The sequence below is a fragment of the Triturus cristatus genome, chromosome 9 (assembly GCF_964204655.1).
Source record: "Triturus cristatus chromosome 9, aTriCri1.1, whole genome shotgun sequence".
NCBI classification, from domain to species: Eukaryota; Metazoa; Chordata; class Amphibia; order Caudata; family Salamandridae; genus Triturus; species Triturus cristatus.
The window spans coordinates 322,211,099-322,238,307 of NC_140592.1; the positions used below are offsets into that span (position 1 = coordinate 322,211,099).

Genomic DNA, 27,209 nt, shown 5'->3' on the forward strand with positions numbered 1-27,209 from the left:
GGACCATGTTTCCACAGGAAAGGCGTTTTTTACTTGCCTACCTATTTGGTGCCGTTTGCCGACATAATTTTCCCAAAAAAGCACTGCTAACTATAACTGGTGAATTTCTGTGTTTTCGTCTTTCTTTAGTTCAAAACGTTAATATTGTCACTGACAAATTCACCTAATAATAATGTTACTTTAATCTTTGTTTTTTTCAGTAAATAAATACATGAGATATGATTGTAGGTTCACTTCAATACTTCAAAGGTAGAATGACAAAATGCGTATCATTGTTGAAAGCCATTAATGACATATTTTCCATGAAATGTGAAACATCCCACTTGGCTTAATGTCTTTTTTCATAATTATAGATGTTAGAAAGATTCTCTAGTCTTTACAGTTGTACAGTCACTTAGGCATCCTACTATACCCAAAGGCTGTAGGTACACATCCTGGCCTAGGAACTTATGCATTTACATTTCCTGAAGATGTTTTAAATGGTAACATTGTATCCTATCTTAATGTTTACTACGGAGTATAAAATGGAAGGAAGTCATTTTGTATTTTTAACTCCAAAACAGGTTACTAGATTAGGTTTACTTTACCTTAATAAACATTTCCCTATAGTATCCCCTTTAAGAAGGAGGCGGGAGGATAATACTTTTAGTAGTTACAGTTACCATGTCGAGCAATAGGAAATCACAGTTTTGAATCTCAAACCACTTAGCTCCTCCTAAACCAATATTCACCTAACTTAGGTAACAAAATGTTTGGGACAACATCTAAGAGCATGCCAAATTGGTCCGCATTGGTCAAACAGTTCAAAATTTATAGGACAGGTCCCAACTATTTATTTCCCTAGCCTACAAACTGAGTTTTCCCATAAAATATTTTTCTACTCGTATTACCCCAAAATAGCTACACCAATGGTCCCCAAGCTTTTTAGGATGTGGTGCCATTCCATAATTTAGTGTCTTGCCCTGCTTTTTGTGAAACTCTGTTCAGCTATTTGAGAGATATAAGGCAACATCTAAATGTCAAGGGTGCATGTCAGAGGATGCATACTTTTTAAGCAGTTTGAATAATCTATGTTATAAACAACAGAAAATACCATAATGAGCAACTCCTGCCTTTAAGCAAGGCACACAGTTGAAGCTGCTAATGCACACCACATGGATTATATTAAATCCTCTCAGAGAATATTTGTTACAAAATCTGTTCCAGTGTTTGAAAGTTCCAAGTAAAATTTAAAAAATATTGAGAAATTTGGGGATCGGTGGTGTCTGAGAACGACCCCATTTATTCATGGGCTGATTTAAAAAGAAGTAAGGCCAAAGCCAATAGGGCTCGCCATATGGCTCTGCCAAAGCAGACCCACTTGCTTTGTCAATTGTTTTTGCCATTGCTATTCAGCATCGGCATCGCCACTCTTCCATGCACTGTGTGCTCAAAAATGATGTGATTTGCAATGGCATAACTCTTATTGTAAATGCTATTATTTTATATGGCATAAGTGAAATAAAATAAAAGGGTATAAGCAGTGCATGGAGCGGGCGTGAGTTGTAGTTAATATAGTGTGGCTATTTAGTTCAATACAGTGCGTATGGAGGCGAGCGAGTTATAAAAACTTGAAGGCATTATGTAAATGATAAATTACATGTATGTTTAACTTTAACACATTATAATCTTTGTGTAGCTTAAGGTTGGTTTGTATTTAAAGAATAAATAAAGTTAAAGTAATTTGAAGGTGGTGTGTAAATTTTTGATTTAAGCTATAACTATGATTTTAGAATTTCTGTTTGTGTAGTTTAAGTTGGGCTTTGATAGAAAGAATAAATAAAGTTTTCCTAACTATAACTTATACTTAATCACTGTTTTTTCATTGAATTTAAATGTTTTAAAAAAAAGTTTTTATAAAAATGTGTCTTGACTCGTACAGTACAGTGTTGAGTAGCATGTCGTTATGTGAAGTGTCATACAGCAGAGTGGAAGAGAGTGTCGTAGAGTGTATTGTCATAGTAGCATGGTTTATAGTTGAGTGCTACAGAGTGGAGTATTGTGTGGTAGAATGGAGAGGTGTAGAGTGGTGTAAAGTGTCATACAGTGGAGTCGAGTGGAATTGAATATAGAGTGGAGTAAAGTATCATACAGTGGAGTGGCGTCTCATACAGTAGAGTGCTGTAGAGTGGAGTACAGTGTAGTGGCGTAGCATAGACTGGATTAAAGTATCATGGAGTGGTGGATTGTACAGTTGAGTGGATGTTGTGTCGCAGAGTGTGAAAAACTGTCATAATGTGGAGTACAGTGGATTGGAATAGAGTGAAGCACAGTGCTGCAGAATGGAGTATGGTAGAGAAGAGTGTGGTAAAGTGTGGTACAGTGGAATGGTATAGAGTGTTGTAGAGTTAGGTAGCATACAGTGCGACTCAGTGGAGTGGCATACAGTGGAGTGGAGTAGCGTATTATAAAGTAGAGTGGAGTAAACTGTGGTAGAGAGGCAAAGTGTGTAATGCAGTGGAGTAGGTTTTGGTAGAGTGGAGAGATGTAGAGTGGAGCAGAGGGTCGTAGAGTGGAGCAGAGGGTCGTAGAGTGGAGCAGAGGGTCGTAGAGTGGAGCAGAGGGTCGTAGAGTGGAACAGGGGGTCGTAGAGCGGAGCAGCATAGACTGGAGTGGCGTAGAGTGAAGTGTCGTGGCTCAGAGTATCATGGCGCAGAGTGGAGGGACGTGGAGAGGGGCATACTGTAGAGTAGCGTACAGAGGACCGGCACAGAGCAGCGCAGAGTGGAGTGGCATACAATGGAATAGCGTAGAGTGGAGCGGTGTCCAAAGAAATAGAGTGGAGAGACATACAATGGAGTTGCATATAGTGGAATACCGTACAGTGGAGTAGCGTACAGTGGAGTGTCCTACACTGGAGTGTCCTAGACTGGAATGGTGATCAGTAGAATGGTTTAGAATCAAAAAGCATACAGTGTGGTGGCGAATAGCGTGGAGTAGCATACAATAGAGTGGCATAGACTGGAGTTTCATACAGTGGAGTGGAGTAGAGAGGAATAGCAGCCAGTGGAGTGGCGTAGAGTGGAGTTGCGTACATTGGAATCGTGTACAGTGGATTGGCGTAGGGTGGGTTGGCGTAGGGTGGACTGGCGTAGAGTGGAGTGCCATGCAGTTAAATAGCATACAGTGGGGTGGTGTAGAGTGGAGTGGTGTAGAGTGGAGTGGCGGAGAGTGGAGTGGCGGAAGGGAAGTGGTGGAGAGGGGAGTTGGGTATAGTGGAATTGTGTAGAGTGGATTTGTGTACAATGGATTGGCATAGAGTAAAGAAGTGCACATTGTTGCGTATAGTAGAGTGGCATACAGTGGAACAGCGCAGAGTGCAGTGGTGTAAACAGCAGTGGCGTGGAATGGCGTACAGTGACGTAGAGTGGAATTGCATATAGTGGAGTGGTGTAGAATGGAACAGTGTAGCATGAAGTGGGGTTCAGTGGAGTGATGTACAGTGGAATAGCATACATAGGAGTGGAGTGGCATAGAGTTGAGCGGCGTAGAGTGGACTAGTGTACAGTAAAGTGTGGTATAGTGGACTTGCACAGTGGAATAGCATACAGTGGAGAGGTATAAAGGGGCGTAGAGTGGCGTTAGGTACAGTATAGGGTTGTTCAGTGAACTGGCATACAATCAATTTGCATTTTGGTGGCGAATATTTAGTTGTTCAAAGAGTGAATAAAGCAATAGAGATAATAAAGGAAGGCAGACTGCACGTTATTTTCTCTGTAGCCTTGAATTTAGAATGATTAATCATCTCCTAAAGGGAAAGAAACATTTAGGAATGACAAGAGGCATCTCTGGTCCCATCAATGGCACTGTATTTTGTCATTATCATAATAAAGTGAAAATATAAAGGATACAGCACATTGTTGAGCAGAAACTTCCGGGACTTCTCATGCTTCAGGATAGCGATGGTCAGACGGAGGTAGTGAATCTGAAAAGAAAGAGGATAATTTATAGTTTACATTAAACCTGATTTGCCTATGGAAAATGTAATGCAGTATAACCTGATATCAGATTAGAGCCTTTGCAATTTCCATAAATTAAAACTCTTTTATGCTTGGTAGGAAAGTAGGATTTTGACAATGACACATATGTAGAGACCAGAAGTTTACAAAGAAATCCAAAGTACCCGGTATAAGAAACAAGTACAAACTCAAAAGAAAGGGTAGGATACATAATCAAGAAAGCAAATAAGCCCATATTAAGAACACAAGCATGCTGACCATGGAGTTCAAGAGCTACAAGCAAGACCAATCACGCCCCAGAAAAGAAGGCAGCAAGTTATTTTAAAATCCAAACAGAAACGTGCAGAATATAAATACAAAAAAGACACTGATTGTGAGGAGTTGGCCTGGTATATGATGTCCACTAGTTAATGTGGGCACCTTGCACTGATCTAAACAACCCTTATGTTGATTTAAGAGGTCAAAGATAACCTTAGAAAGCTATCCAAGTGGTAGCAGTGGAGAGCAGCCTTCAGGCTTAGTCTTGAAGGAATGTTAAGCAGCTTGTTTCACCAGAATGCAATCTTATTGTATTGGTTAAATGAAAGGAGAACCACACAGTAGTTATAAGAATATATATTTACTATTATAACACACCTTAAATACCTCACAGTATCTGCTACTCGCAGATAAACACAAAGCACACAATACTGTAGCACAGAAACAATCGTAAGTAGCACGAATACACAGTGGGCTCCAGGGGAGACCAAACCATATACTACAATAGTGGTATAAGAACCACCACTCGAGTCGAGACAGTGTCTAGAGGATCTAGAATCGCTGGGACCCCAAGGAACCACCCAACGTGATTAGGCAGGGACCCCATGGAGTATGGGTGCAGTGTGAGATCACAACCACGTGCTACGTGCAAATCAATGAGAAAGTCGCGGTTGCAATTTTCAAGTTAAAGGACCCTTCCCAGTGGATTACGAGGAATCCCTTTGGAACATAGAAGGTTGGAGAGCCACCCCATCTGTGGATACCGAAGTACCAGAGTTACCTATCCCAGGGGAGCTGGGTGCATAGGGCTGAAGAGGCGTCGGAAACCGCCGTCGTTCTCAATGGGTCTTCAAAGAAATGCCACTGCTGGAAAGAAGAAAAGTGTCCGGTGGAACTCACAGGTGGATTCTTGAAGGAAGGAATCTGAAAGTAGAGGGGACAGAGTCTGTGTCACTCAGGAGTGACCAGGGCCTCTGCAGACGAATGCCCACCGATGTCGGGCACTTCAGGTGTGAAGATGGAGACCTTGACTCTACAGCTGCAGGGACCAGGAGACGTCGAGGACGACCAGGATCCGGATATGAGCTAATCCACGAAGGATGTCAAGTGCTGAGGGGTCGGTGTCCGGTAGGAGCACCAACAAGCCTTGGCAGCAGCAACCCATGAAGAAGGTCGAGGAAGGTCACGGTCTGGCCCAGCAAGGACCAGTAGACTCACCACAGCAAGGGGAGTCAAGGCAGGCCTGGAGCACCAGGGGAGCCCAAGAAAATCAGTGTTGCCCCTCAAATGGACCCACAGGCCGAAGGCACAGGAGTCGCGAGGGGACCTCTAGCAGTTTCACAAACCAACAGCTTGCAGGGCACAGAGCGCGAGGAGGCTGAAATCCTTTGTATGAAATGTGCGCAGAGGTTGGGGCTAATAATAGCCCAATGCACTTGATTGGGGAATGCCAACAAGCATATGCACTTGCAAATATACGGAGTGCATAGAGGTTTGGATTATGTGGTCCCCGCGAGGGATACTGGATTCAAACTTGGTGAGAGGGCAGATCGACCTCAAGGGACATAGGAACCCACCTCCTGTGTCTGCGGAGCCTTCGGAGTCCGCAGGAGCTCAGGATCAGCAGACCGGTCAGTTGCGTTATGGTGCCTGCAAACGCAGGGGAGAGACTCCTTCACCCCAAGGGAGATACTTCAGTCGTCCTTGATGCTCTACAGGTCCTGCACAGAGCCTGTATGGTGCACAGGCACAGACGATGCTTTGGACGGAGAGGGAGACTAAGTCGGGCCCCGTCAAGTCCAGCGTGTCCAGACGGTCGAAGGTCAGTTGTTTGTTGATCAGAATCTTGTCCACGTCGAATCTAGGGTCCTGCAGCGAGGTAAGCCCTTTTGTACCCACAGGAGAGGATTGGGCATATTCGGGGGACCCTCCCAGGTGAGGGTCAGGACAGGGGGGAGGCTACTCCCATGTTCTTTGACCAGTTTTGAGCCAGAGCAGGAGCCAACGGCTTCCAGGACTGGTTTGAACTGGAATATACACAGGGACACCAAATGTGCCCTTTGTGCAGACTTTCAGGAACTTTGGAAGTGCACCTACCCATCTCCAATACACCAAATCCTGTCTGGGAGGTGGTGACACCTCCCTGTGACAGGTTGCCTATTGTGCTGCCTTCCTCGGCTCTAGCTTGGCTCAGCAGCAGGAAGGCAGAAACGTGTCTCTGGTCGGCAGCAACCATTTTGTGCTGTCTGGGTCGAGAAGGCTGGTACCGAGAAGACCAGGGACCCCACTAAGCTTGCTTCTGAAGGGTAGAATCATACCTTCCAAGGTGTTTGATACCAAACACGACATGGTTTGTTGCAGCCGTTTTCAAGATAGCATTTTACGCGAGCATATAATGCATCTCTACCTATATGTCTGGCTGCGACACCAACAACCCGGGAGAATGGTCTCCGAAGGCTGCAGGGGTGCTCTGCTCATACAGGGGCACCCTCTCACTTAAAACTCAGCACCCTGCCTTCAGGATTGTCAAGGCCTGCTATAGGGGTGACTTATAGGTTTTAAGTTCAGTGACCTATGGATATAGTAAACCTATATCTAAAGTAAGTGGGGCATGCACCATCTTACACAGGCTGCAATGGCAGGCCTGTAGTTCCATTTTGCATGGCCTCCCATGGGTGGCATAATACATGCTTCAGCCCATGGGAGGCCTCTGGGGTATCTAGGCATCGGGTACATGTGTACCATATACTAGGGACTGACAAGGGTACCCCAGTATCCAATCTGGAGTGTACCCAAGTACATAACACAACCAATTTAGGGAGAAAGCAGATAGACTGTGGTCCGGATTAGCAGGATCCTAATCAGACTAGTAAAAAAACAGCAAAACACCAGGCACAAAGTGAGGGTAACCATGCAGTCAGATCCTACCTTCATTATCTCGATTTATCAAGTAGCCATAATTAGCAGTCCAGGCACATCAGTAACATAAGATAAGAGGACCTAGCTTGAAACAGCTTGACAGAAAAGACAGACGCACAACCTTCTATGGCGCAATGGGTGTCATTAACTGCGCATCAACAGTGTTTGATTGCTGTCCTCAACTGTGAAATTTTGCATACAATTTTACTCTACCTAGAGTTGGGGAATAAGCACTTGGTGGCATGAGCCTTGAACGGTTTTCGGCTCAAATACCCCAATGTTCTTTATCTGGAAATGCCCTTGCAAATTGCAGATAGTAAAGAATTCAGCTGCTTGCCCTTTGGCAGAGGTCTAAAGATTCAATCATATCAGTCCTATTATGTATTAGTTACACTGGTTGCCAATTAAAAATAGAATTCAGTTTAAGTCCTAATGTCTTGTCAATAAATCCCTATATGTATTCCTAATTTCTGCAAGAAACGAGTGGTATGATATCTCCCTATTAGGCCATTGGGGTATGCAGGGGGCTACTAGATCCCTAGAATTTGCAAGGCCAGAATAGGAAGGCAGTGAGCTTCTGCATGCGCGCCTAGGCTGTGGAATTTCTCAACTGTCCACCAATGCTGAGGAAATGTTTCCTGATATTGTATTCAACAATCCAGTATGTAGGGAATGTATAGTGCAATTTGAATATTACAAAAAATACAAAAACAAGAAATTAAACCTAACATCCTCACAACCCGCTTTGCTGCTACAACTGTGTAAACCAAGAAATAGTTATGACATCACAATAACCATGTATATATCATACAATATGCCATCCATTTTTATCGTCTATATTGCACAAATGGGGCCCAAATCTCTTTGGGATGTGATGTTAGGGCGCTCTCTTCTGTAATCATCCTCTATATCATGAGAGTTAAGCTCTTAATACGAGTGGCTTCAATAATTTCCAAAATGTACAGTAAATCCCATAACAGGAATTACTGGGATTGCGAATTTTGCATTTATCATACACGGTAGAATAAAAAACACATTCCTATTTAAATTTAGGCAGGCCAAAGCTAATGGAATTTAAGGGAGAAAAAGGCCCTAAAAATACTGGGACACAAGATGTTGGTGCATGAAGTACCAAAATCTGCTTGTTATGACCCATTTTAGGGGATAAACTAATAACAGCTGTGAGGCCTAACTGAGGTCAAGTGGATAGGCCTTAGCATCCCATATACTCTTCCAATGTGGGGAAACCGTTATCTACACAGATGTCACCCATTTGACCCGGGTACTGTCCAGGCCAACATGTATAGGCTGGGCAAACAGGGTTTTAATGTCCTTAGGGAGAATAGGCAACATCTCGCTCCCCATGGCAAAGAGGACATGTGTATTAGCCCAAGAGGTGCACAGCGTTAAAGGAATGGAGAGCAAGATTCGTAGATGAAAAATACTCTCTTGCCCAAGGCATCTGTCCTTTAGGAGTCTCTCCGGTGAAGCAGGAGGGAAAGCATTTGGATTTACTTTACTAGCTGAGGCCTGCAAGACAGGGATCTCAGGAGTTGGATGCTGCTTCAGGAAGACTGGGTCCTGATGGTGCACGTCTGTGGGTCCAAGCAATTTGGCAGCTCCCTGAGGCAGCAGAACAAGGTTTGGAAGAATAAGTTACTTACCTTCTATAATACCTTTTCTGGTAGAGACTCTACTCATCGCAGATTCCTTACCTTAAAATATACTTCAGGCATCAGACTGGATCCAGAAAAGTTTGAGCAGTGCTCGGCATGCCGGTAAGGGACATCAAACAGCTCCGTGCCAGCTTCATCCACATCAGAAGCGACGTGCGCGGTACCTATATAGGCGCCTTCCCAGAAGGCTGACATCGCTTCTTTTCATGACACATCCGCACCAGAAGCATGGAGCAACAACAGAATGCTGATACAGCAGTGAGCAGACACTAAGGACCTACAGGGGGCACAATAGTTGGAAAATCCATTCAAAGAAGCGGGGAGAATGGGAGGAATCTGCAGAAAGAGTCTCTACCAGATAAGGCGCTACCGAAAGCAAGTAACTTGTTTATCTGATATAGACTTCTAGCAGCAGATTCCTTACCTTAGAATAGATAGCAAAGCAATACCTCCTTGGAGGTAAGACTGCGAACAGATCCAGACAAGGAAGTCCTGGAGGACCACACAAGGGCAAAGTGCACTTTATTACTGGCCTGAAGGTGCGGGCAGTGTTGGTTGGTAAACATGTGCAAAGATGCCCAAGTTGAAGTCCGACAGATGTCCAGAACAGGGACTCCGTGAGCTAACACAGAGGTAGCAGCCTTGACTTTGATAGAATAAGCTCAGAAGCCCTCATGGCGTCTCGGCCAGTGTGTAGCATATCTTAATGCAGAGCACAATCCATCACAAGATGTCTAGTTTCTGCTTGGCTTTCCATTTGTTTGCTCCAGAGAACCCAACGAAGTCCACCTGGTGTCCTCTGGTACGATTGATGTAGAAAGACAATACTCTTTTTGGGTCCATCCGATGGAGTCTTTCCTCCACCTTAGTAGGGTGGGGAGAAGCAAAGAAGGTCAGCATTGTAATGCTTTGGCTGACATGCAAGGGTGTCACTAACTTCGGTAGAAAAGAGGCGCAGGTCTGCAGGACCAGTTTTTCTGGATAGGAATTGGTGTATGGAGGATGCACAGAGTGCCTGAAGTTCGCTAACCCTCGTGACTGATTTAATGGTCACCAAGAAAACCGTTTTGATGATTAACAAACGTAAAGGGCAGCTGTGGATGGGCTCGAAGGACAAGCACATCAAAAATTGTTAAAACAAGATTACGTTCCGATTGAGGCATAATGGTGGTTTTCCGCTGAACCATATATGTCGGAGTACTTTTAAGAAACAGGTCACAACAGGTGACTTAAACAGGCAGGGGTGATTGGACAGTCACAAGAAAGCTGATTTGGTTGACAGTTATTTACAATAGAACAAACTCCACCAGCACGGACAAAGGTGCAGAGAGGCGTTCAACATTTTTGGTAGTATACCAAAGCATAAACTTCTCCTAACGGCAGGTGTATACAGTCTTAGCTGAGGTATTCCTGGCTGCCAAAATGGATTCACAGACCACTGAAGAAAGATCAAACACTCTCAACTACCGCCTCTCAATCCCCATGCATGAAGGCAGTGTGTGGACAGGTTTGGGTGCAGGAACCTGCGCTGTTGCTGCGACAGGAGATCCTCTAGATGGGGCAGCCTGAACAGAGGACCCATTCTAATACTCAGGCGTTTGGGATACCATACTCTCCATGTCCAATCCAGAATCACAAGAATGACTTGGGCCCGGTCCTTCCTCAACTTATTTTGAACTGTAGGTAGAAGTGGTATCTGGTGAAAAGCATATGGGAAGCCTGAAGTTCACTTGAGCCGAAATATGCTTCCAAGCGAGAGCTGCCTTGGAAGCTCGGACATTGCATGTTTTCCCCCCGGTGTGAAAGAGACCCTGCACCAACTCCGGATGGAGATGCCATTTGTGATCCGTGAGGCATTGCAGTCAAGTTTGTCTGCCATGGAGATCCTGCCAGGTGTTCCACGACTAGGAATAGGCCCTGAAGTCCCAGTCATGTCCAGAGACGCAGGGCCTCTTGACACAAGATCCATGACCTCACCCCACCCTACTTATTGAATACCAGATGGCGGTGGTCCGGTTATCTGTGAACATCTGAATCAGCTTTCTCTTGAAACGAAGAAAGGCTTTCAGTGCCAGGTGAATCCTGGCACTGAACCATATATGGTCCATACAGGGCACCTGGACAACCCCCGAAAAGCCAGCCAGGCGTAGCGAAGCAGTGCCACTGAAGAAGCAATTGCTCTGCCTAGTGAGTCGGTCATATCCAGCCCACAGAGTATGGTGAAATTTGTTGCTTCTCTGTCTTCGGCCATATCCTGGGTCATGATGGCTCGGGCCTCTTCCGAGACCATAGGCAGCACATGTGCAACCGAATCCCAGACTGTGTAGGAATACCAGCCAAAGAGGAATGCAATGTTTATGGACCACAGTGGAAATCTGGTCAGAGGAAAAATCCTTTTGCCAAATGTGTCCAGCCTCTTGGATTCCCTAGTTGGTGGTGTGGTAAAGAATGAGCCAGGGTTGAGATTGGACGTGGGGGCCTAGACAACCAGACTCTCCAAGTTGAGGTGCTGGATGGAGGTCTGTCACAGACATCTGTATGTCACAGACATCTGTCTGTCACAGACTCCACTGGATTTAAACCCCACTAATTTGTTAAAGAACATCTCTGGCACACTGGGAGCAAAGCTCAAAAAGATTTGACAAAATGTAGGAAAAACTGTCCAAAAAATGGACTAAGATAGCTCTCTCCGGATCTGCGCTGATGGCGCGGAATGAAAAGAACGGATGTCTGCGCACTGCGGTGGCGCCTATATAGGCACCGTGCATGTCACTTTTGGAGTAGGCAATGCAGCCAAGCCGATCAGTGCCACCTACCGGCATGCAGAGGTACTGCTCGAGATTTTCGGTATCCAATCTGATGCCTGAGGAATATTCTAGGTAAGAAATCTGAGGCTAGAAGTCATTGCCTTGTTAAAAGACAGTAAGGGCTCAGAAGTCAATGTTCAGACTGAAGAATTTCAGCAGGTTTGCCTTACTGTTCACATTAGCCAACAGCAAATCGAAGACCTCAGCAGGATTGGGTGCTAAAATATTTATTTTGTGATAAGGAAAAAGTTTTGTAGGGGTCACAGAACAAAATAACTTCTTTCTTGCTGTCCCCATCTCTCTATTCCCCTCCTTACCTTAATACCATTCTCCGAATGATGGACAGTCAGTGTAAAGTCGCCCATGAAATCTCATTGACCGACATTTTCAAAATACACATCCTCTGCACTGTGCCCAACGGAAAAGGGTCATCTCGTACCTGCAGCTTGCTGCTAGGATGCGACAAATTGCCACCACCATACGGGTATATCACGGATAGGAGTGTGTTGCAGATACATATTATTGAACGGACACACGCACTCTTTTGAAAAGTATAGTTCATGGTTGTGTCACCTTCGGAATGTTCATTCACGGGGGTAGTGGCACAAACGCATGATACACAACCTAGTGAACAATGAGAATATGATACTATGGTGGTTATTATGTTTTTGTCGTTCTACAGATGGAGTGATAATAAAAACACGTACAAAGACAAGGAGCAGCTTTCTGCCCTTATTAAAAATAAATAGTGTAGGGTAATTCCCTTACTATTCTACTTCCAGGGGGTCACAGCCTTTGCCCTAAAGAAAGTCCAGCACCCTTCATGGGGCACAAGTGGACTGAAACATGTTGGCAATAGGGTCTTAGGACCATAATATCACATACGACCCAAGATCTATATATATTTTATTATCCCTGCCAGATCCAAGAATAAAGGGAAACTGGGATCTGACAGTGGACTTTTAATCTCCCCCCCCCCCCCCCCCCCCAAAATCTTCTAAGAGATCCCTGAAACATGGTTGAGCCTGCCCTGACTTCTATGCGTAAGGGTGTCCCGATGATGAAGCATGACACCACTAGGGTGTGTGAGGGAATGTAAAACAAAAGGAGGTACCTCCTTCCCCACCTTCTGGTGCACTACTCTTAGCTTCACATAGGGACATTCCACCTGTCAGTTCAGAATTCATTCCTTGTAGCTAACCGGCTCCGTCGGTTTAATAACTAGGGGAGCACTTTTTGTGCAACAGTGTTATTACACGGGAGGGTGCACTACCCCCGCGAGTTCCTCTCAACCCATCAAGAAGGGAGAGACCTATCTCACCTCATCAGTGTTAATAATGATATCTGCTATTACCATATGAAATGCACTAAGATCTTAGGCAGGGATAAGGTTATGGTACAGATGGTTCAACTAATCTCACTGATTCAGGGACAACTCAGTACAATGTGTTATTCATTTCTTTAGCAAACAGTCTCATAACAGGTGTGGTAGACCTGTCGATGTTCCTTAGTCTCTCATCCCTCAGTGCAGGCTAAGCCCTGCAGTTTACGACAAATGCAGGTTGCGCACTCGCCCGCACATCAATGACTCTTCTTTCGCAGTGGCACCCTATCTCAGGAAAAGGTTTGCAGGATGGACTAGGAAAGATGGAACTGTGATTCACTATGAGTCTTCAGCCGTGGTGGCTACAGACAGGCTAATAGCATTAGCAGTTGTGGCCTACAGGCAGCTGAATTCCTCCATGTTGTGTTGATTTAACAGTTAAGGTCTCCAGGTCAATCAGGGCTCTCTGCTTCGTTGGTTGTGTGGCTTTTCTCTTTAAGTCGGCAGCAGTAACACCAGTGTCCTGAGCCCACAGTAGGCCGCTAGGTCAAGAAAGGAAAACCGACTCTGGTATAATCTTGCATAACTTGATCTTGAACTGCGTAGAGACTGAGACTCCCTCACAGCATAGGTTACCATTGGCTCACTCTCATAGGCCGTCAGCTTTTTCTGGGTTTACCTCACACCGGGAACACACTGGGCTTTATATTCTGTTCAGTCTCTCCGCCTGCTGGGCCTGGAACACTCCTTTCCTTTCTCAGCAGGCAGACAGGCTTTTAGGCAGATCAGCCAGCAGAAAATGTTGACTTCCAGTGATACCCCACCCGCTCTGACTGATTGGCTGTCAGGCAGACACTAGCCTTCGTTGTACAGCAGCTCACCGAGAATTTTTGGAGCACTCACTTCCCTGGCCCAGAAGAACTTGGACTGGAATAAAGTGGGGTGGATTGTGTCCTACTTTCATAAACATTTTCCAGATAAGGGATTTGGATCCAACTGTGTAAGGCTTCGGAACCAGCTTGAGTTTTCATTCACATGTCATTTCAAGACTGCTCCCCAGATAAAGCCTGGAAAATGATATATTGCTCAGTAGATAGCAATGAGACTGGATCTGAAGGGTGCGTATCACCAGATCAATTTCGCGAAGAGCATTAATAACCAAGGAGGTGTATATTAATTTACATGCTGCAATGCCTTGAAAGGTAAGCCCAATGTTATATTTGTTTTTAAGAAAATGTATTGGTGTCTGGGTTAAGAGCGTAGAGGAACACAATGTGGTTTTAGAATGACTACTGAACAATATGGCTAAGATGGGCTTGATATTAAGCAAATAGTAATTGTGGCTCTTGTAGGAGACACGGGAATATTTGGGATACAGTATTGCAGTCAATGGGGTGAGACCAAGAGCTGCCCTGTTAAAGGCAGGTTTGGCTCTATCACCAACAGGCAATAATTAATTTTGGTCCCTCATGGGCCTCATAGAATACTACGAAAAACTTGTTAGGGATTTTGCAGGGAAAACCGAAACTCTGCATAAGCTGTTGCACAAAGTGAAGACATTTGAGTGGTGTAAGATTCAACTAAGGTACTTTGACAATATATGGAAGAAGTCATCAAAGCTAAGATATTGACTGTTTGATACCCCAAGGAAGACCATTGTAATTATGGATGTTCGTGCCATTGGTCTGGTTGCTCTGCTGTTCCAAATTCATGATCAGACAGAGAAAGTGGCTGCCTTTGCTTCCTGCACTCTCACTATAGTTGAGAGGAAATATTCAGTGAACAAGAAGTACTGAATGGCAGCTACGCGGGGTGTCGAATATTTTAAGACTTATATCAGGGGAGTATGTTCAAGTGTATAAGTACATGGTGGAGTATAAAATAGAACAGCAAATTAAACCGAAACAGTGTTTGTCTAAGTTACGGATACGATGAGAAGATATGGATAAGATGTTAAACAAAGAAGAGAGCGAGCGTGCTAAGGGTGTCCAGAATCTAGGATACGATAGAAAGGAGGTATGGGCTGATTTCAAGGCATTGGGTAGGCAATAATGACAAGGATGAAGTGTTGCAAGATGTGCAAAAAAGGAAAATATAACTGAATTCGCATGACTTTCCACTTCAGTTATGTGTAGGGTGAGACTGTATATTAAAAATGTGGATGACTAACCTGCTGTCAAGGGGCAGACAGCAATGTGTTGCAATAGGTTGTATCACGGACATGTTGGGGAGAGGATGTCCCTACAGGTAGGGTAGTCGACCTCGAAGCTGGGGAACTGGGTTCAATCTCGGCAACGATGCTCAACATCCTGTGATTCTGGGCAAATCACAATCTTGCCGTGCCTAACAAAAATTAATGTGTCCTTCTGTAACGAAACTGGTGCTCATGTAAAGCGCTCTGATACCCGATGTCTCGGGTCTAGTTCGCGTTATATAAAACTCAACAACAAAATTAATTAGTATAGCACATGAAGAACATCTTAAAAACCTTAAGAAAAGGGTTAAGACCAACCTTTGGTGGCCAGCGGTCGTTGATCAAATCACACGACTGGATTATGAGGAGGGAGAGAAGAGGCTCAAAGCTGGCAGTTGATTATTTTTAGCACACAGAAGATCTAGGTAAGCCATGGAGGAAAGACTGTTTGGCCTTAGATCGTTTGGAGGGTCTGAGTTAAAGTCATGGTTATGCTTTTGTAGTCTACATATGTCCATTCAAAGTGTTTAGAGGTCAACTTTCGAGGTACATGCCAACAGCTATTCGCCTTTAGTTAAGAGAGAATGGAGCGGTGCACTGCCATAATATTCCATTTAAATCACACCAAGTGGTCAGTTTTCTTCAACGAAAAGAATGTTCTTTATTATGATAATCCGACAAAAATATATAGAGAATCTCAGCCAACGCGTTTCGTTCAGGAAATGAACTTCATCAGGGCATGCGCATCGGTGAATAATAACTCCCAAATAGTACAACTTTCCATGTTGATGAAGAGTGGTCTTAGGAAAAACCAATACCGCTAAAGTAACAGTCCCATATCATATAGCGGGTCTGAGGACAAAGCAAATGCCTCCTTGATAAGGGCACAATAGTAGATTCTGGAGCCGTCAAATGTACGCGCTCCCTCCTCACACAGCTGCCGGATGTAGGTAAACTCCCTTGGCTGAGATTCTCTATATATTTTTGTCGGATTATCATAATCAAGATCATTCTTTTCACCCATTTTTTCCGTGCCCCCGAGGCGCACAGGTGGACCAACGACAAATTCAAAGTATACACAGTATACAACATACAATCAAATATACATAGTACATAAACAAAAGGAAAGCTAAATAAAACAAGCATTTCCTACCAAAGTACCAGAAAGCATAACAACATCTCAAACAAGACAACTTTTAAAGGTATACAAAGGTGGACAACGGGGAGGCGGGTGGGCCAGTGAGGAATCCACAGGCAGATACTGTATCTACCAGAAAAAGCGTTACCGAAGGTAAGTAACTTTGTCTTCTGATGGATACATCTGCCAGTGGATTCCTCACCTTGTGAATAGATTCCCACAGCAGTCCCCACCCCCAGAGGAGGGTGTCCACCTTCCTATACCAAAAAGTCTTGCAAGACAGAGCACGCAAAGTGGCCCTCCCTCCTCATCTCAGAGTCCAAGCAATAATGCTTTGCGAAAGTATGGAGGGAGGCCCAAGTCGCGGCTTTACAAATATCTGCCACAGGAACACCCCTGGCCAAAGCAGATGTAGATGATTTAGCTCTAGTTGAATGAGCCCTAATACCCTCAGGAGGAACCTTACCAGCCAGGGCATAGCAGATCTTGATGGCCAGGATGATCCATCTCGATAAAGTGCGCTTGTGCACCGCTCTTCCTTTAGAATGACCAACATAAACCACGAAGAGCTGATCCAGACGAAAGTCCTTCGTTCTGTCCAAGTAAAAGCTCACAGCTCTCTTTGGGTCCAGGCGATGAAGTATTTCCTCCTCTTTGGAGGGATGAGGAGGTGGATAAAAAACAGGGAGAGTAATAGACTGCCCCAAATGAAACGGAGTAACTACTTTAGGCAGGAAAGCAGCCCTGGTCCTAAGTACCATCCTTTCAGCATGTAATGTTAGAAAAGGGGGTTTAGAACTAAGAGCTTGAAGCTCACTCACCCTCCTTGCCGAGGTTATGGCTACAAGAAAGACCGTCTTAAAGGACAAAAGCCTCAGAGGACAGCTATGATGAGGCTCAAACGGGGACCCCATCAGAAAAGTTAAGACAAGATTAAGGTCCCACTGTGGCATTACAAAAGGAGTAGGAGGAAACTTGTTTGTAAGGCCCTTGATAAACCTTAGTACAATCGGAGATTTAAATAATGACGGTTGATCAGGAAGACATAGAAAAGCCGATAAGGCCGAAAGATAGTCCTTGACCGTGGCCACAGCACAGCCCTGCTGAGCCAAGGAAAGAGCAAACTGAAGCACATAAGAAAGATGGGCTTTTAAAGGGTCAATGGACTCTCTCCACACCATTTAACAAACTTAGACCACCTATATGAGTAAATGGACTTTGTGGAGTGTCCCCTGGCCGATAAAATAACATCCACCACATCAGGCGGGAGAGAGAAGGAATTCAGGTTGCCTCGTTCAATCTCCAGGCATGAAGGTGTAAGCTCTGGAGGTGCGGGTGTAGAACCTGCCCCTCCGACTGCGAGAGGAGGTCTGCCCTCAGAGGGAGACGGAGCAGAGGGCACGAGGAGAGGTGGAGATCTGTATACCACACCCTTCTTGGCCAATCCGGGGTGATCAAAATAACTTGGGCCCGGTCTTGGCGAATCTTCCTCAGAACCCGAGGAATCAAGGGTATGGGAGGAAAAGCGTAAAGGAGTTGTGAGCCCCAACTCAACTGAAACGCGTCCCCCAACGCCCCCTGCATCGGATACTGGAGACTGCAAAATGACGGGCAGTGCGTGTTCTCGCGGGTGGCGAACAGGTCCACCCGAGGGGTTCCCCACGTCCGAAAGACGTAACGAACCACCTCCGGATGGAGCCTCCACTCGTGGTCGGCGGAGAACTGCCGACTGAGACTGTCCGCATGTACGTTCAGCACCCCGGCCAGATGATTTGCCAACAGACAAATCCGATGGTCCTGAGCCCAGGACCATAGACGCAGAGCCTCTCTGCAGAGACAATGCGACCCCACTCCTCCCTGCTTGTTGACATACCACATCGCGGTAGTGTTGTCCGTCAGGACTTGAACCGACTGACCGCGACGGGAAGGGAGGAAGGCCTTGAGCGCCAAACGAATCGCCCGCAATTCCAGAAGGTTGATGTGAAGCAACCTTTCCTCTGGAGACCAAAGACCTTTGATCTCCAGATCCTCCAGATGCGCACCCCACCCTAAAGTGGATGCATTCGTTATCACTGTGGCCACTGATGGAGGTAGATGGAAGGGCTTTCCTTGGGACAGATTGCCCTCCACGCTTCACCAAGATAGATCCGCTACAGCTTCTCTGGAGATCCTGATCTCCGTTGTGCTGATACCACTGCCTGCATAGGCACCACTGGAGCGCCCTCATGTGCCAGCATGCATGGTTGACCAACAGAATGCAGGAGGCGAACAGACCGAGCAGGCGAAGGACCTTCAGAACTGGAACAACCGCTCCATAGTGGAATAAAGGGAACATCTCCTGAATGTCGAGAACTCTTTGAGGTGGAGGAAATGCTCGACACACAGTAGTGTCCAGTACTGCCCCTACGAACAGGTTGCGTTGAGAGGGCACCAGGTGAGATTTGGGCACATTGATCGAAAAACCCAAGTCGTATAACAGTCGAGATGTTACCTGCAGATGATGTTGCACCATCTCTGGGGACTCTGCCTTCAGAAGCCAGTCGTCCAGGTAGGGGAAAACCGGAATCCCCGACCTCCTGAGATGGGCTGCCACCACTGCCATCACCGTCGTGAAGACTCGAGGTGCGGTAGTAAGACCAAACAGGAGGACCGCAAACTGGGAATGTTGCGACCCAACCGTAAAACAGAGATACTTCCTGTGCGACTTCAGGATTGGGACATGGAAGTACGCGTCCTGCAAGTCGAGCGACACCATCCAGTCTCCTTCCTGCAACGCTTGAAGAACCTGCGCAAGGGTCAGCATCTTGAACTTCTCCTGTTTCAGGTAAAAGTTCAAGACTCTGAGGTCCAGTATCGGACGCAATCTGCGGTCCTTCTTTGGAATCAGGAAAAACCGGGAGTAGCATCCCTGACCCCTTTCCTGCTCTGGAAGCACCCCTATCGCACCCTTTTGAAGAAAAGCTAACACCTCCTTCTGCAGAAGAAGTAGATGGTCCTCTGAGCAGTAACCCTGGCAAGGAGGGTAAGGGGGAGGAAACTCTCGAAAGGGAAGGGCGTACCCAGTCTCCACGAGGTTTAAAACCCAAAGGTCGGTTGTAACAGATCTCCAACCTCGCAGAAAGTGGGACACCCGACCACCCACAGGTCTTACATGTTCCAGGATGGGGGAATCTAGGGCTGATTCCCTGAAGCTTCAATGGGAGCAGAGGAGGTAGAAGATGAAGAGGGGTTGCGGCCAGAACCTCTCCGACCTCTTTGTCTCCCTCTATAGGACCTATAGAGGGGATTCTGCTGCTGCTGTTGCTGCTGCTGCTGAGGCTGCCGGAAGGAGCGAAATGAAGACCTCCCAAAACCTCTGAACTTCTTAAGCCCAAATCCTTTAGCAGGAGCCTGCAGACCTAAAGATTTCGCCGTCACCCTGCTCTCTTTAAACCTCTGCAAGGCGGAATCAGCCTTTTCACCAAAAAGCCTCTGTCCGTCAAATGGCAAATCCACCTATGTGGCCTGAACGTCCGTAGAGAAGCCAGACGAACGGAGCCACGCTCGCCTCCTAGTGGCTATAGATGACCCCATTATCCTTGCCCCCGAATCAGCCGTATCAAGCCCCGACTGAATCACCTGCCTTGCAGCAGCCTGAGTGTCCGTGACCACTTCCATAAAGGACGCCTTATCACCTTCTGGCAACTTAGGGGCTAACGATTTCATTGAGTCCATAAGAGCATGAACATAGCGCCCTAGCAAGCAGGTGGCATTAGTGGACTTAAGCGCCATGCTCCCAGAAGAAAAGGTCTTTTTAGCCGCCTGATCCGCCTTCTTAGACTCCCTATCCGCAGGAGTCTGAGGAAAAGCCCCTGAAGCATGCTTCGAGCATGAGGCCTGTACCACCAGACTTTCTGGAGAAGGGTGTGAAGATAGAAAACCTGGTTTCCCAGGTGCCACCCTATATCTTCTCGCCACCTGCCTGGAGACTGCCATAACTGGCTCCAAAATAGCCTCATTAAAGGGCAGCAAAGGCTCACTTGCCGAGGTAGGCGAATGTAACACCTCCGTCAGAAGGTTAGGTTTATACTCCGCAGAGGGCAACTGCAAGTCCAGCAACTCTGCGGCCTTCTTTATCACAAGATGGTAAGGAGCCAGTTCCTGCGGTGGAGAGGACCTAGAGGAAGAATGCTCCCACTCCGGAGTCGTATCCAGGCCACTAGCCTCTTGAATCCCTTCAAATTCGTCGGAAGATGTATCCACCTCACCTTCTTCCACCTCCACTATATAACGCTCCTTTTCTAAGACCCTCTGGGCCTCTCTCCTTGAACGGATCCGAGGAGCCGGCGTCGGCGGCGCCGTACGCGGAGTCGGTGGAACCGAACATGGAGCCGGAGGTGTCGGGGTCGGAGGCGCCGTACGCGGCGCCGAAGGAGTCGGCAACGGCGTCGAGGAAGGCTCTGAAGAAGGTCGATCCAATCGAAGCCGAGATGGATCCCCAGAGAGCGCCGGAAACTGCCACGAAGGCGCCATCGTCAGAAAGGGCATAAACGGGGCCTGCGCATAATGCTGCGGCACTCCCAGAGTATATGCCACGGGACCAGTAGGTGTGCCGGATGGGAAGGCAGCCCCCGTTAGAAAATCCCATACATCGCATTTAAAAAATGCGTCGAATCCGCACTCGGAGTCGGGAACTGCGGATAAAGGAATAATCCCGGAATCCGGCTGAGGAGTACCTGGTACCGGAGCCGCAGTGTCCTCAACAGGCGCCGCAGGATCATCCGGCTCTGGAGAAGGCTCTTTTTCTTGCTCTTGCTCGGCCTCCGAAGCCGAAGACTCCACTGGAACCGGTGACTGCGCCGGGGACTGCGCCGGGACCGCGCTGGGGACCGCTTCGGCGAAGGAGATCCCTCTGGAGACTTAGATGGAGAAGGAGACACATCCTTACTTCGACGCGAAGTCTATCTCGACGCCTTGCTCTTCGAAGACCGGCCCCGAGAGGAATGCTTCCTCTTCTTATGATGTTTCTTCGACTTCAAAGAATGCGAAGTCGACGACTCCGGTCTCGATCTTTCCTTCTTCCTACCTCTCTTCTCCTTCTTAGCCATGAAGAGCTTCGCCTCCCTTTCTTTCAAGGCCTTGGGATTCATCCTTCTGCAGCTGGAACAATCTTCCATGTCGTGGTCAGATGAAAGGCACCACAAACAATCTTCATGGGGGTCTGTCATTGACATGCGGCCCCCACATTCCCTACAGGGTTTAAAACCAGACTTCCTAGTCGAAGACATGACAATTTTCTCCAACAGTAACACACTACATGACTACAAAGTAGCAGGAGAGTGCTGGAAAAACCGTTGCGCGTCGACGGTGCAGAAAAAAGGGAACTGACGTCATCACGCCAACGTGGCTCTCTTATGGCTCCGGGACGTCATACGGAGTCGCAAGCGGAGCCGATGCATTATGACGTCGTACACGTCGGCGTAGAGAGCTGGGGAAAAAAGTTCCGTGGAATGCTGGCGCAGGGAATATTCACAAGGTGAGGAATCCACTGGCAGAAGTATCCATAATTCTAAATCATGCCACACTTTTTTTTTTATAGTTGTCCCTCATCTCATTGCAATCTCATTGCAATCTGTGGAGACTTTTCAGTTGCTTAATGTGGTTAACAAAAGAAAAAGGTCCAATTTGCTCAGTCTCCTCCTTCACACAATTCCTCTTCATCATCACGGTGGACACATCAAATGTGATTAACCACACCTTCCATTTCGGAGTTGTCTCGGATACTTTCAAACATGCCCTTTTCACCTCCTATGCATCCCCCTGAAAAAGCTACCTGTAGACCTGAAGACCTTAGCCAACTACTGACTCATCTCTAACCTACTGTTCCTTAACATAATCACAGAAATAGAGACAATGGGACAGCTCCAAGAATATGTGGAATTCAACAACCTCCTTCATGGCGCCCAGTCAAAGAGAGATGGAATCAGCCTTACCCAAACATCAAGGAGGTGCTGCTTCTCTACATGGAGGAAAACAACGTAAAATCACATATACCTTTTGACCTTTCTGCAGTTAACACAATCCATCACACCATTCTACTGGGAAGGCTAGAACAATGGGCAGGCATAGCAGGACCAGTTCTCTTATAGACAGAATCATTCCTCTCAACCGCAGTCAAATCACGATAGGGTCTGTCAAATCTTCTACATGCCCTGGCATGTGTGCCGTACCACAAGAATCATCCCTTTCTTGTCCACTAGCCAATATCCACTTCCTTGACACCGCTATTAGACCAATAACACACAAAATTCCAAATGTGTGCAAAAGATGGTTAAATCCACTTCCAGGTGCATCAACCGACAACCCAACCACCATCACACTTACATTTCCTCGTCTGAATGAAGGAGCACCTTCTCTGTATGAACGCAGCCAAAACAGAGATCTATGTGACAGGAGCAATAGAACCCAATGCACAACATCCCAGAACCTTGACATTCTCTATCAACGTTCGTGAAAGTGAGGAATCTGCACACCTTTCCTTAGTACCTCAGGTTAACACAGTAGTTAAATGGAAACATTTCCAACTCTTCCTACTCTGCAAAATCCTACCACTACTCCAATCTGACCACGGAGATGAGTGGACTAGAGCTTTCGCCATTTTTATTTGTTTTCTCCAAAATGTCATCACCTTTCAGAAACTTTCACTTACCATCTGATCAGTCAACAAACCTACAAAGAGATGAAACATCAAGGTAGGTGCCGGAGAGTTAAAGACCAAGACGATGGATTGCCTTGAACCACATTCTGAGATCTGAACCTAGTCACATGCTTAGTTAGACATGCCTCAACTGTACACCAAAGGGTCTGCACCAGAAGAACATCTAATTTTACTAACCAGCCACCCACTTAGACTCCATCCCACCCTGCTAACATTTGTTTATATGCATCGGAATAACTTAAGACACCACTCAGAAGTAAATTAATGGCTTCATACAGAAATCATTAACAAATTCATATGATTTTTACAATGCCAGTAATAGAGACAGTAACTTAGGTTCTACAAAATTATTATTGCTGTAAAGCAATCTGAAAGCCCCATCGAAGCAATGCAGCACTATATAAAACCAATGGATAAAATGTATTCGCAACATAGCAATACATGCATCAAGAAGAACAGACCCCATATGCAATACTTACTTGCAATCCAAGGTCAGGGATGATGGGAGAAAACCTGTATGCACGGAGCAGGGACATCATCAGCTGTTTGAGGCATTCCTGCACTTCATAATCCTGCAACGCAAAATTAACCATATGTTTTAGTGTGCCACTATAATCTATAGGGATGAGAGGCAGAGAAGATAATAGATGCAACTATAACACCAGGACCTAAAGAAGATAAATTTGCTTAAATCAATTACGAGATCTAGAGTGCACATGGAATCGTTTCTATTCTGTAGGACACATATTTGCTGTCACAAGCCATCTTGGAAGCCCTCAGAAAATTTGTATTAATGAAAAACTGTGAACATGGAAGTCAATAATAGCAAATTGCTTACTGCACTCAAGACTTAGAAGCACAGTTATGTTATTGCAGTTTATAATGCACACAGCTACTCCAAGGAGTGTCCCGGCGTGAACCTTGAGGTGCGAGTTAATGTTAATTAATTAAACAAATGTTTTGAACTGGGTTTTTTTTTTTTTTTTTAATAATCGAACATGATACTGAATGCTGCGCAGAGTGTAAGGAACAGAGTTCCAGGCTGTGGCGGCCCTAAAGGCAAGAGAAGTGCCCCCCATTCTTTGCAGGTGAAGACGAGGTATCTGAGCAAGAAGCTGGGACGCTGACCTCAGTTGTCTAACTGGGGTATAGAACATAAAACACTTCCTTAAATAGACTGGACCAGAAGCATACTGGGCATGGTTTGCTAAGACCAGGACTTTGCACTTAACGCGTTCGGCGACAAGCAACCAGTGAAGTGTGCGCAGATGTTGTCTAACGCTGCTTCTCATTGGGATATTAAAAAGAAGCCTAGCCGCAGCATTCTGGACTACCTGCAATTTGTTAAGAATGTAGCCCAGTAAGCCAATGTACAAAGCATTGGCGTAGTCGATGCGTGACAGAATCAGCGCCTGAGTTACCGTCTCCTTGGATGTCCTGGGAAGAAGCAGGTGAAATTTCCTAAGAGATTATAGTATCCCAAAGCAGCTACTGGCCAGCTTCTTAATCTGGGTCGAAAAAGATAGGTTCTCTTCAAACCAGACTCCCAGGTTCTTGACGGGTTGACCGGAGGAAGATGGCAGGGGATAATCGGGTGGCCAGAATGCTTCTCTAAACTGGTAAGAGAAATTCCCATTGAGGAGGATTTCCAATTTGTCTACATTGCATTTTAGCTGAGCCGCAGAAAGCTAGTGAAAGACCGCTGTCAAGTCAGTTTTTCACCTCTAAAGTAGAATACTATGATTTGTCCCAAGTGAACAAGAGCTGGGTATCATCGGCGTACGCCACAATCTTGGCTCCAAGATCTTCCACCAGTTGGACCAGAGGAGTGACGTAAATGTTGAAAAGAAGGGGACTCAAGGAAGACCCTTACGGCACTCCAGTGGTCACCAACTGAGGCGGGGATGCAAACAGAGGGAGCCAGACCTGTTGTGTATGACCCTCCAAAAAGGATTTCAGCCAACCCCAGGATGTACCCGAGATACCAATGTCCGCCAAGCGGGCCAAGAGCAGCAAATGGGGAACAGTATTGAACGCTGCCGAAAGGTCCAACAATATAAGGGCAGCCCTTCCGCCAGCGTCCATGCAATCCCAAATAGCTTCAGAGACTTCAACGAAAGCAGACTCCGTGCTATGCGAGGCTCTGAACCCAGATTGGGCTAGATGGAGCAAGCCCGAGCTTTCAATATATTCGGTAAGTTGTTTATTGACAGCCTTCTCACAAATTTTGGCCACACTAGGTAGGAGGGAGATAGGACGATAGCGCCCACGGTCCCGTGGGTCCAGTGACTTTTTTTTTTGGAGTGGCAGAATATATGCCTGTTTCCACGCCGCTGGGACAAGAGCGTCGTGGAAGGACAAATTAGTGAGCCGGTTGACTGTCTCTGTTACTGAGGCCAGAAGCCTAGCAGCACAGGGGTCAGATGGGGAGCCTGATTTTAGGGCCATGAGAATCTTGACTGAATCCAGCAAATCAATAGGTGTAAAAGCCACTAACGAGGGAGATGAAACCGGTAAAGCCTTGTAAGTTGTCGTGAGTAATCCAATGCATGGTGCAAGATGCAAAATAATAACTAATAGCATGGTATATAAAGTACATACTAGGACTGGGTGAACTACTCTCACTCGAAATGGGACGCAATATCTCCAAGAAGGATGTGATGGACAATGTGTAGGCAGAATGCTGTTAATTGCGATTCTCCTATTTACATGACTAGAGAATCTGGATTTCATGAAAGACACGGAGGCTAACATTATGCATATTACTTTTAATGCGTCACCAAGCTGCCGCATACATCATAAAGAACAAGTTCCAGAATAGAACGTTAACATAAGGTAAAAGGCATGAGACCATAACAATCAGCCTCTTTTAAATGCAATGTAGAGCAGGATAAGATGCGAAGAGTCACAGTCCAAAAAACAGCATAGAGTTCCATGGGATTATCAACAAAGGAATAAAAGAAGAACGATGGGAGAGCCAGAGTTGAAATCTTCTGAGGCAAGGATTATGATTGATTATCTGAAAAAGAAAGATAAGTGCAAGTAACTCCAGAGTAAAAAATGCTAAATTGAAGAGGCAAGAAAAGAAGTTAGACAAGGTATAACAATTTCATCATGAGAGAGTCAAAAAGTAAAATACGTTAAAATATATAAGAGTAAACAGTAAACATTAGTACTGTAAGTTAAATGTCTTAAGATTTAGACAAAAAAGGGAAAGGGAGGAAGGGATAATGTTAGCCTCCGTGTCTTTAATGAAATCCAGATTCTCTAGTCATGTAAATAGGAGAATCGCAATTTCATTACAAGACCGGAGGCTACATTATGCATGTTGGTAGCTTTGTAAGACCACATCAGACATATGCGAAACTGGTTTACAATAATGCATAGCAAAGGTAGTAGCATTAGACCAGCACGGCAGCTTTAAGGATGTCATCCAACTTACCTCCAGACCAGAAGGACTTACTGGCCATAGCACCTCTGATAGAATGAGCTTTAAAGATATTTAAATCAACACCAGCCAAGTTCATAGCAATTTTAACCCACCTAGAAATGGAGGCAGAAGTAATAGCTTTGTGAGGTTTAACAAAGGAGATAAGTAGCTGATTCACATCAGGGGAACATAGAGGGTTCATTCTAGTGTCGTATTCTTTCATGCACTCCACAACACAAAGTTTTTTGCAAAGGTCAAAGCGAGGATAGAAAATAGAATCAGACATAGTTTTGGTTCTTCTAAATAAATCGAATTTGACTCCAAACATGTTGTAGGATCTATTGGAGATTTCAAGTGCTTTAACGTCTGAAACTCTACAACAAGAAATGAGACAGAGTAAGGTGGCCAGCTTGATGGATAGGTTTTTTCTATTCAAAAGAGAGTTATCAGGCCAGTTAGAAAAGAGATCGAGGATCAAATTAACGTCCCATAGAGACTGATATCTAGGTTTAGGAGGTCTCCTGAGTCTAATACTTTTAAGCACCCTGCAAATAATTGGGTTTTTGCCAATAGTTTTGCCATTGATGAGAGAATGTCCTGCAGAGATAGCAGATCTATAGCAATTGATCGATCTATAGCTAAGACCACGTTCGAATTGTTCCACAAGGAAATTAACTATGTCAACGATAGGTGCTTCCACGGAATCCAGATTCCTTTCCAAGCACCAACGTACCCAAAATTTCCAGATGTTATTATATCGGTAGTGTG

The 27,209-nt window shown here is 45.7% G+C and overlaps 1 protein-coding gene across 2 annotated transcripts in view; it reads right to left on the reverse strand.

The window, feature by feature from the left end:
- Positions 1-27,209, reverse strand: part of RNF123 (ring finger protein 123) — a 1,761,234-nt gene that overhangs the window by 1,347,904 nt on the left and 386,121 nt on the right. For both annotated transcript variants that reach the window (XM_085625036.1, XM_085625035.1), the window contains exons 14-15: positions 23,491-23,583; positions 3,891-3,964 (exon numbers count right to left, since the gene is read on the reverse strand). In XM_085625036.1, coding sequence (XP_085481162.1) covers positions 3,891-3,964; positions 23,491-23,583 — 167 coding nt within the window. The remainder of the gene's footprint in view (positions 1-3,890; positions 3,965-23,490; positions 23,584-27,209) is intronic.